The sequence below is a fragment of the Dipodomys ordii genome, unplaced genomic scaffold (assembly GCF_000151885.1).
Source record: "Dipodomys ordii isolate 6190 unplaced genomic scaffold, Dord_2.0 Scaffold115, whole genome shotgun sequence".
NCBI classification, from domain to species: Eukaryota; Metazoa; Chordata; class Mammalia; order Rodentia; family Heteromyidae; genus Dipodomys; species Dipodomys ordii.
The window spans coordinates 284,056-295,195 of record NW_012267331.1 but is presented as its reverse complement, the minus strand read 5'-3'; the positions used below and the strand labels follow the sequence as shown (position 1 = coordinate 295,195).

At 55.8% G+C, this 11,140-nt stretch overlaps 1 protein-coding gene across 1 annotated transcript in view; it reads right to left on the bottom strand.

Annotated features, from left to right (window-relative positions):
- Positions 1-11,140, bottom strand: part of Sntg2 (syntrophin, gamma 2) — a 152,639-nt gene that overhangs the window by 8,055 nt on the left and 133,444 nt on the right. The window contains exons 16-17 of the mRNA XM_013028867.1: positions 7,997-8,089; positions 4,115-4,225 (exon numbers count right to left, since the gene is read on the bottom strand). Coding sequence (XP_012884321.1) covers positions 4,115-4,225; positions 7,997-8,089 — 204 coding nt within the window. The remainder of the gene's footprint in view (positions 1-4,114; positions 4,226-7,996; positions 8,090-11,140) is intronic.

Sequence of the window (11,140 nt, the reverse complement as noted above, 5' to 3'; positions counted from 1 at the left end):
CACGACCAGTCACAGGGCCAGTCACACGACCAGTCACAGGGCCAGTCACAGGGCCAGTCACAGGGCCAGTCACAGGGCCAGTCACACGACCAGTCACAGGGCCAGTCACACGACCAGTCACAGGGCCAGTCACAGGGCCAGTCACAGGGCCAGTCACAGGGCCAGTCACAGGGCCAGTCACATGGCCAGTCACCACACAGCCAGTCACACGGCCAATCACAGGGCCAGTCACAGGGCCAGTCACACGACCAGTCACAGGGCCAGTCACAATGCCAGTCACATGGCCAGTCACACGACCAGTCACCACACAGCCAGTCACATGGCCAGTCACCACACAGCCAGTCACACGGCCAGTCACACGGCCAACCACACAGCCAGTTGTTACACAGCCAACCACACAGCCAGTTACACAGCCAACCACACAGCCAGTTACACGGCCAGTCACACGGCCAGTCACCACACAGCCAGTCACATGGCCAGTCACACGACCAGTCATAGGGCCAGTCACACGGCCAGTCACATGGCCAGTCACACAGCCAACCACACAGCCAGTCACACGGCCAGTCACCACACAGCCAGTCACAGGGCCAGTCACACGACCAGTCACCACACAGCCAGTCACCACAGCCAGTCACCACACAACTGGCCACCCCATGGCCTGTCACCACACAGCCGGCCACCCCATGGCCTGTCACCACACAGCCGGCCACCCTGGTCACCACACAGCCGGCCACCCCGGTTACCACACAGCCGGCCACCCCATGGCCTGTCACCACACAGCTGGCCACCCCGGTTACCACACAGCCGGCCACCCCGGTCACCACACAGCCGGCCACCCCGGTCACCACACAGCTGGCCACCCCCGCCTCCACCTCCCCTGGGTCTCTGTAGCTCAACACAGAGACTATGGGGCTTTGAGCATTTGCGTGACACTCAGAAGACCCTTGATGCCAGATATTTACAGCTCAGCAGGGGTGGGATCTGGAAGGCAATCTAGAAGGGCCCGGAAACAAGAGTGTGGCGAGTCTGGACAGTGGGTGGTGGCCAGGCTGGGCTCAGAGATGGTTAGGAGGCCAGGCTGGTCAGGAGATCAGCCAGGCCACTGCACAGTACAGATGCCACCGACGAGGCCTTCCAGGAGGCCCGGCAGGCTGCGTGGACGGCACTGTCCTCTGCGGGAAGACTGCCATCATGAGACAGGTGGGCAGCCAGAAGGCAGGATGTCCTGTAGGAGGAGGATCCTGGACTAGGCATGACAGAGAAGGGAAAGCAGTATCCGTGGAAGAGAACCCGGGACCGATGAGCTGGGGTCGGGGCGGTGTGCCCGGGCGCTGCTGGTCCACGCAGGACAGGGTGGAGTTAAATGAGGTGCACGCTTCCGTCTGTCTGTGTCCAGGACCACAAATCCCATTCAGGGATTTCTCAGATTCATCTACCTGTGGTCACTGTGGTTTGAGACTATTAAATGGAAAATTCCACAAGTAATTTGCAAGTCTTAGGATGCCTCCCCTTCTGTGTAGCTGACACAACCCCACGCTGTCCTTTTTAAAGTGCTCCCAGGGTGGACAGTGTGTCCACGTGGTCTTCTGTCCTCCAGGATGGACTCTCCTGTGTCCAGTGTGTCCACATGGTCTTCTGTCCTCCAGGATGGACACCTCATGTCCAGTGTGTCCACATGGTCTTCTGTCCTCCAGGATGGACACTCCATGTTCAGTGTGTCCACATGGTCTTCTGTCCTCCAGGATGGACTCTCCTGTGTCCAGTGTGTCCACATGGTCTTCTGTCCTCCAGGATGGACTCTATGGTGTCCAGTGTGTCCACATGGTCTTCTGTCCTCCAGGATGGACACCTCATGTCCAGTGTGTCCACATGGTCTTCTGTCCCCTAGGATGGACTCTATGGTGTCCAGTGTGTCCACATGGTCTTCTGTCCTCCAGGATGGACACCTCATGTCCAGTGTGTCCACATGGTCTTCTGTCCCCTAGGATGGACTCTACGGTGTCCAGTGTGTCCACATGGTCTTCTGTCCTCCAGGATGGACACCTCATGTCCAGTGTGTCCATGTGGTCTTCTGTCCTCCAGGATGGACTCTCCATGTCCAGTGTGTCCACATGGTCTTCTGTCCCCTAGGATGGACTCTCCTGTGTCCAGTGTGTCCATGTGGTCTTCTGTCCCCTAGGATGGACTCTCCATGTCCAGTGTGTCCATGTGGTCTTCTGTCCTCTAGGATGGACTCTCCATGTCCAGTGTGTCCATGTGGTCTTCTGTCCTCCAGGATGGACACTCCATGTCCAGTGTGTCCACATGGTCTTCTGTCCCCCAGGATGAACTCACCCCATGTCCAGTGTGTCCATGTGGTCTTCTGTCCTCCAGGATGGACACTCCATGTCCAGTGTGTCCACGTGGTCTTCTGTCCTCCAGGATGGACTCTCCTGTGTCCAGTGTGTCCACATGGTCTTCTGTCCCCCAGGATGAACTCACCCCATGTCCAGTGTGTCCATGTGGACTCAGCCCATGTCCACGTGTATGTCCACGTGTTTTCCCTCTCCTGTACTAGTAACCAACCTCATGTGCCTCGGGAGCCTTGAGTCCCGGTTCCTGTTCGCTCTACCCTCTCTCCGTCTCTACTCACTTCTGCAGCTCAGGTATCCAGTCCTGCTGCTACAGGTCGCAGAGAGAAACAGCTCCATTCCGACCTCTTCCTCAGAGTCAGGGGAAGTGTCTGAGGGACGGGAGGCGCAGGGCCTGGCAGGAACACCGGAGCAGAAGCGGCTCCGGGAGCTCGGGTGCCTCTGCTCATCTCTGGGCCGTGCTTTTTCGTCCATGCTCATAAAACTTACACATTTTAATTAAACTTTGAATTTTAACCCGTTGCAATGATTTAATATCCTTTCCAGAAAGCAGTTAGTTCATTATTTTAGAAATAATCATCTCCAAAGGGCAGGCTGTGTGTCTGTGCTGAGCAGCGCGCGCACACCCTGCCCCGGCTGGCCACGGCCACGGCCACGGCCCTGTCCTGGAGCATGGCGTCCACACGGAGGCAGGAGTGTGCTTCGTGGGACCGAGCCGGGCTCTCAGCAGGATGCCCCGGCTCTGTGTGGCATGGGCCCTGCATCCTTCCTCACTATGGGCTTGGAGACACCATGGCTCTGGGGCTGTCAGCTGGCCGGAGCCTCACTCAGCCTCCTTACCTAGAGAACGCATCTGTGGAGACCAGGCGCCCCATGGATGCCTCCTCGAGAGATCAGGGTGCTGCCCTGCACGGTGCACACCGAGGTGCGGACGGCCACGTGGAGTGGGGGCCCGAGAGTCGGAGTCCCCCAGATCCACACGCACAAACCCGGGACCTGTCCTCGCCAAGTCGCCAACAGAGACGGAGTGCCCGTGCGTGCCCGCGTCCCTCACCACGGTGCCCAACGAAACCAAAGACCGGGGGACGTGCTGACTTTACCAGCAGTAACCACCGCAAGGGGGATGTGATGGGCTAAAACATCCTTCCTTCCTGCGCTTACCTGACTGAGCTCCACAAAGGCCTGGCCTTCTCATTCAGCAGTCCCATGCGTCCTGGCTAATTTCATCAGAACCCAAAGTGTGCCAGCAGCAGACTTCCGGTTCCTAACCACGAGCTCACGGACTCAGATTTCCAAACGTACTTTCCATTGTGCGAAATCTGCACTTTGTTTACTTTCTGACTCTGTGTGTGCTGGTTTGATGACACATTGATGTCAAAGCATCCATTCAATGGTATCCACTGATAGCAAGGGTCGATCTAAATGCGGTAAACTTGTTAGAGCAGAGAGGCTCACTTTTAATGCTACAGATGATTCATCACATACTTAATGTAGTTTGCAGAGTGGTCCTGAATTTTTACTTCTATAGTATTTTAAGTAGTGCCTTCCTGCAACTAAGAAACTTAGGATTTTCAGTGGAACCAAGTGCTTGTTTCAGAGATCCCAATGCCAGGATATAAAGTGCCCAGGAGCAAGCCTGGGTCTTTGCAGCAGGACCCACCCTTCAGGAAATACTTCTCTCCTTCACATGTGGACTTTTTAACGCATCGACCACTTACGTCTCTTTCTGGGCATGCACTGTGTGCCTGGGGAACAGCCCTTACCTTCATCTCGATCTGTTTGGTATCTGGATTCTGAAACAGCAGCTTTACTCGGGCTTTTCCGTCATCAGAGGACCCCTTGAGCTGGGAGAACTTGAATCTCCAGAGTACATTCTGCAAATGATTGACGTTCATTAGTGATTTATGAGCAAGAGCTCATTTGCTTAATTAACATCTGCTAACAAAGTGAGCTGCCTGTTCAGATCAACGCTGCCCTTTGTCTACCTGGAGGCTGATCAGAGTCCGGTCTGCTGCTCTCCCACGCTGCCCTCTGACCCTCAAGCAGGCCGCTCCTCCCTCCCCCTGCCCAGCCACAGGTACCGCAGGTCCCAGTGACCTCATCCCACTGGGGCCTCTTGGGTTTCCCAAACTCAGACGGAAGACTTCCTGAGTCTTGTTCCTTTTTCTATCTGGAGAAATGTAACTACTACCACCTCCTCCCATTTCCTTTCTCCCCTAACTCCTCCCCCTCCCCCTCCCCTCCCCTTCCTCCTCTCCCCTCCCCCCTCCCCCTCCCCTCCTCCTGCTCCTCAGGAACGGCCTGCAGGAGACACAGGCTGGACTGCACACAGAGCGGACGCTCTGCCTGGCCACGGTCTGCCCATGAGGCTGTCTGCCATCTCCAAGAACCAACATGAAAGGCGTGGGCACTGCTGCCTGGGCGTCCTGCGGTGAGAATTACTCAGAGTTCATGGAGACCCACTCACAGATGGATCGTGATCGACACAGTCCTGACACAAGACAAGGAAAGGAGCAGCAGGCCATGGGCTGGGAGAGCGTTTCCACAGGATGGAAGGGTACGTCATCTGTGGGGCAAATTCTATCTTCCCACAAACATGTCAATAACAAATTACAAATACTTTTTAGGGCAAAAGCTAAGCGGAAATTCTATCAAAATCATTTGTTTGAATAATGAATATATTTTTCTCAATGGAGGGCTAGCATGGAGACACAGAGTTTCAGAGCTCACCTGTCACCTGACATCCGTGTTCTATGTCCAACACCGGCTCACCTGTCACCTGACATCCGTGTTCTATGTCCAACACCGGCTCACCTGTCACCTGACATCCATGTACTATGTCCAACACCGGCTCACCTGTCACCTGACATCCATGTACTATGTCCAACTCCAGCTCACCTGTCACCTGACATCCCGTGTTCTATGTCCAACACCGGCTCACCTGTCACATGTAGCTGCCTCATTACTCATGTTCAAGATGAGCTCTGGGCTTTCTACACTGAAGTTAGGTGATGGACAGAGTCTTCTAAGTGCACAAGTCATCACAGCTGATGGAAAGGGGAAAAACTTTGGGGTGCAAACACCCAGCCTTCTGATCACCTCTGAGCTGCAGGGGCACAACAGGCTGGGTACAGAGGGAAAATCCTTTAGAGGATTCCGGAGGCCGCCAGCAGCTCTGATCACAGGCCTACGTGCTTTGATGTTGGATATGAACATGAAATCATTCCTTAATATTAGACTGTGTGCAAATACATCTTGCTGTTGTGAAGCCTACGTATGTCCTACCAGCAAACGCCCTAGGTTCCCCTGGGAATCACAAGTACAGAGCCCCGTGAGCGCTGGGTGCTGGCCTTCTGTGGAGGCTGTGCCGCGTCAGCACGTTGGATCGACATCTCTGTGACTGGTGTCCTGGCCCTCCCGTGCTCTACAGCATGGCTGGCCGCGGAGGCAGGAGCCGAATGTCTCCAGAGATCTGCACGTGCCCCACAGCAGAAGGATGCGAGGCGGCCAGGACGAACCTCCCCCAGAAGGGGGCTGCCCCCCAGACGTCAGTACCCGCAGCCACAGGGACCTGCAGGAGACAGAGCCCAGTGCAGCAGCTGGGAGTGCTGACGAGGGCTGACGTGGGGTCTGAGGCCAGGCTTGGTTTAAACAGGGACACGGGAGCACGGGCTGAGTGTGCAGAGCGTGCTCGGGACGTGTTGCAGGGAGAGCCGTGTGCAAATGGTCCTGGTGAAACTCGTGGGCACACCCTGCCTACACTGAGTCCAGCACGGGGCCCCCAGACAGACGGAAATGGAGAAACTTGTGCTAAACGCTCTGGAATCTGAAGCCTGCCACACCAGCACAGACAGGAATCCCCAGGCAGAGCAGAGTCCCAGACGGGAGACTCAGCAGAGACTCAGAGAGCGCAGCCTGGCAGCCAGAACAAAGCCACCTCCCGTCACCCAGCGTCCTGACGTCACCGGCTCTGTCATCTGATGTCACCAGCTGCCATCTGCCGTCACCAGCTCTGCCATCTGACGTCACCAGCTCTGTCATCTGTCACCGGCTCTGTCATCTGATGTCACCAGCTCTGCCATCTGACGTCACCAGCTCTGCCATGTGATGTCACCAGCTCTGCCATGTGATGTCACCGGCTCTGTCATCTGATGTCACTGGCTCTGTCATCTGACGTCACCAGCTCTGCCATCTGATGTCACCGGCTCTGTCATCTGACATCACCAGCTCTGTCATCTGATGTCACCGGCTCTGTCATCTGACGTCACCAGCTGCCATCTGATGTCACCAGCTCTGCCATCTGTCACCAGCTCTGCCATCTGATGTCACCAGCTGCCATCTGATGTCACCAGCTGCCATCTGATGTCACCGGCTCTGCCATCTGATGTCACCGGCTCTGTCATCTGATGTCACCGGCTCTGTCATCTGACGTCACCGGCTCTGCCATCTGATGTCACCAGCTCTGCCATCTGATGTCACCAGCTGCCATCTGATGTCACCAGCTCTGCCATCTGTCACCAGCTCTGCCATCTGACGTCACCAGCTCTGCCATGTGATGTCACCAGCTCTGCCATGTGATGTCACCAGCTTCCATGTGATGTCACCGGCTCTGCCATCTGATGTCACCGGCTCTGCCATGTGATGTCACCAGCTCTGCCATCTGATGTCACCAGCTCTGCCATCTGATGTCACCAGCTCTGCCATCTGTCACCAGCTCTGCCATGTGATGTCACCAGCTCTGCCATCTGATGTCACCGGCTCTACCATCTGATGTCACCGGCTCTGCCATCTTACGTCACCGGCTCTGCCATCTGACGTCACCAGCTCTGCCATGTGATGTCACCAGCTCTGCCATCTGATGTCACCAGCTCTGCCATCTGATGTCACCAGCTCTGCCATGTGATGTCACCGGCTCTGCCATCTGATGCCACCAGCTCTGCCATCTGACGTCACCAGCTCTGTCTTGAGGTCACTCCCCGTGTCACCTGCTGGGCCTGTATCCAGGCCTCATCCTGCTCAGGCCACCTGCAGGAAGCACTGCCTCCCATGACCAGGAGCTCCCTCGGGTCTGGACCCAGGGTCCTGCCTAGGCGGAACTTCTCATGAGAGTATTTCCATCATTCGACTGAACAGCTACTTCCTTACTCATTGTCAGTCGCATACACAGCTGACTGAGAAGCACAGTGGCGGATCATCAGTGTTATCTTTGGAAAACAATTAGTGATGCTGATGACAATTCCCCGTAGGCGCCATTAGCCAGGAAAGGCTGAAATCAAGCACAACTTGGGTGTGTATTCTATCAGCTCTCAGCAATACAGAGTTACTGTTACCCCAAACACGTAGGTTTCAACAGGCAAAGTTCACTTTTCCTTCCCATGTTTCCATGAGTGCCGTGTCCCTCCTCGCCCTGCTGACCCTGGTGATGTCACTCGTGCTCCAAACTCCCCGTACTGGGGTCCCCGAGGGGGCTCTGGGCTGCCAGCATCACGGGGCCCGGGCCATCGCGGGAAGACAGGCCACAACATAGGTGCAAGCCCATCGGCCCTGCTAGCGGCTGCCCGAGTCATGTGCGGCGTCGCTGTGGCCTGCAGGGGGGTTGACTCTGGCTCGTTCGGTGGCTGTGTGCACGCCTGACGGCCTCTTACCTTAGACTCACTGTCAAAGCAGGTGAAGCCCACAGCGAAATCCACCACGAAGCACAGCGTCTCCCCTTGCCAGCTGCACGCGTAGGTTTTTGACTAGAAAAGAAATGAAGCTTGAGTAAGCACCTTTCCTACTTGCATAGTAACCCTCCTGCAGTCAGAGGTGGCGCTAACCTTATGGACAGGTTTTCAGCAGGCTTTGTTCTTTCGTCTTTAGACAGACAAAAGACATCGTTGCAGGCATTCCCTAAACCACAAGCCAACCAATATCATAGTTGGGGTGATGTTGATATTCCACGCCTAGGTGGCGGGGAAAACGCCTGATGACGGAGCTTCCGCTCGCCAGCCCAGCACGCTGCTGAGTGATACACCTCCTCCTCCTTCACACACTGCTGAGTGATACACCTCCTCCTCCTTTGCACGCTGCTGAGTGATACACCTCCTCCTCCTTCACACGCTGCTGAGTGATACACCTCCTCCTCCTTCACACGCTGCTGAGTGATACACCTCCTCCTCCTTTGCACACTGCTGAGTGATACACCTCCTCCTCCTTCACACGCTGCTGAGTGATACACCTCCTTCTTTACACACTGCTGAGTGATACACCTCCTCCTCCTTCACACGCTGCTGAGTGATACACCTCCTCCTCCTTCACACGCTGCTGAGTGATACACCTCCTCCTCCTTCACACGCTGCTGAGTGATACACCTCCTCCTCCTTTGCACACTGCTGAGTGATACACCTCCTCCTCCTTCACACGCTGCTGAGTGATACACCTCCTTCTTTACACACTGCTGAGTGATACACCTCCTCCTCCTTCACACACTGCTGAGTGATACACCTCCTCCTCCTTCGCACAATGCTGAGTGATACACCTCCTCCTCCATCGCACACTGCTGACTGATACACCTCCTCCTCCTTCACACGCTGCTGAGTGATACACCTCCTCCTCTTTCACACACTGCTGGGTGATACACCTCCTCCTTTGCACACTGCTGGGTGATACACCACCTCCTCCTTCGCACACTGCTGTGATACACCTCCTTCTTTGCACACTGATGAGTGATACACCTCCTTCTTTGCACACTGCTGAGTGATACACCTCCTTTGCACACTGCTGAGTGATACACCTCCTTCTTTGCACACTGCTGAGTGATACACTTTCTTCTTTGCACACTGCTGAGTGATACACCTCCTTCTTTGCACACTGCTGAGTGATACACCTCCTTCTTTGCACACTGCTGAGTGATCCTCCTTCTTTGCACACTGCTGAGTGATACACCTCCTTCTCCTTTGCACACTGCTGAGTGATACACCTCCTTCTCCTTCGCACACTGCTGTGATTCACCTCCTTCTCCTTTGCACTCTGCTGAGTGATACACCTCCTCCTCCTTTGCACACTGCTGAGTGATACACCTCCTCCTTCGCACACTGCTGAGTGATACACCTCCTTCTTTGCACACTGCTGAGTGATACACCTCCTTCTTTGCACACTGCTGTGATACACTTCCTTCTTTGCACACTGCTGTGATACACCTCCTCCTTTGCACACTGCTGAGTGATACACTTTCTTCTTTGCACACTGCTGAGTGATACACCTCCTTTTCACACTGCTGAGTGATATACCTCCTTCTCCTTTTCACACTGCTGAGTGATACACTTTCTTTGCACACTGCTGAGTGATACACCTCCTTCTTTGCACACTGCTGAGTGATACACCGCCTTCTCCTTTGCACACTGCTGTGATACACTTCCTTCTTTGCACACTTCTGTGAGTTGGGCAGGGCTCTTGCTCCTGGCACAGAGGTCTGTTCCAGACCCAGGGGTGGTGGTTCTGGGCAGCTCTGCAGAGCTTTGCAGACAACACTTAAACAGCTGGAAAACAGTGGCAGTAACAATGCCTAAAACCAGACAGTCGGGCCTCCAGCCGAGCACAGAGCATCGTCCGGGGCCTGGCCCCTGTCTTACGGGAGAGCTTTCTGCTCAGAGTGGAGGCTGAGGCCTTCCTCTGTGAGGGGAACTGGGGAATATCTCCCACCAGGGCAGAGGGCTGGCCTGACCTGGGACCACAGACAAGGCTGGGGCTGGGTTCTGTCTGTCTGTCTGTCTTGCCAGTGCACCCTGGGAAGGCACAGGGCGCCGCCTCACCCCTGCACAGCCTCCTCATCGTGGCCGAGTGCCCTCTGGACAGCGCCCTGAGCCTGACTCACCTCTTCTTGACCCACTGCGGTTCTGTCCTGACAGCTGAGCAAATGCTCTAGATGCCCGGTGACACAGGTCCACACACATTCTCAGAGGGGCAGCGCGCAGGCCCGCGAAGAACCCTCCTCTCACGGCCTTTGTGGTGCAGCGGCTGTAAGCGACGAGGTAAGGGACCGCCCGGCCTTCGGGGTGGTCTGGCTCTCGGCCATCCATCGTGAGGCCTGTGGAATTGTGGGCTGAGCGGGTGGTGACTCGCACCGCGAATCCGACGCCAGCATGGTGCCCGGCCTCCGGAGGGCAGCAGAGAGCCGCGCAGACGCCAGGGCAGAGGAGGGGCGGAGCCGAGGTGGTCCCCAGGCACAGAGCATCTCAGGGTCGTGTGCTGCGGAGCTGGGCGGAATGAAAACCCCACACTGCAGCGGTGCTGCGCAGTGCCACACGGTCGGAAGAGGGCCGTGTGCTTCCAGGCACCTGTTTCCTGTTCATCTTACGGCTTGGGAAGACCTGACGGACACCCTCGGTGGGGTCTGACACACAGCCCGCCACGCATCTCTCAAGATACCTGTGTAGACGGCTCAATTTTTACAAAAAGTAGTGATTCAAACATCCTCAAGGAGACAAGATATCAGGGCTTCAAGAATGACTTACTGGGTGACATAGATTTGCTGAAAAAAAATCAAGCCTAACATTTGCAGGACAAATACCTGCTGTCCCCTCCCCCTCTCCCCCCAGGGCTTGTGACTCTACCTCAGCAAGTCCCACTGTGGCCCACAGGACAGCAGTCCACTGCCCACCCACAAGACAACGGTCCACTGCCCACCCACAAGACAACGGTCCACTGCCCACCCACAAGACAACGGTCCACTGCCCACCCATAAGACAACGGTCCACTGTGACCCACAAGACAACGGTCCACTGCCCACCCACAAGACAATGGTCCACTGT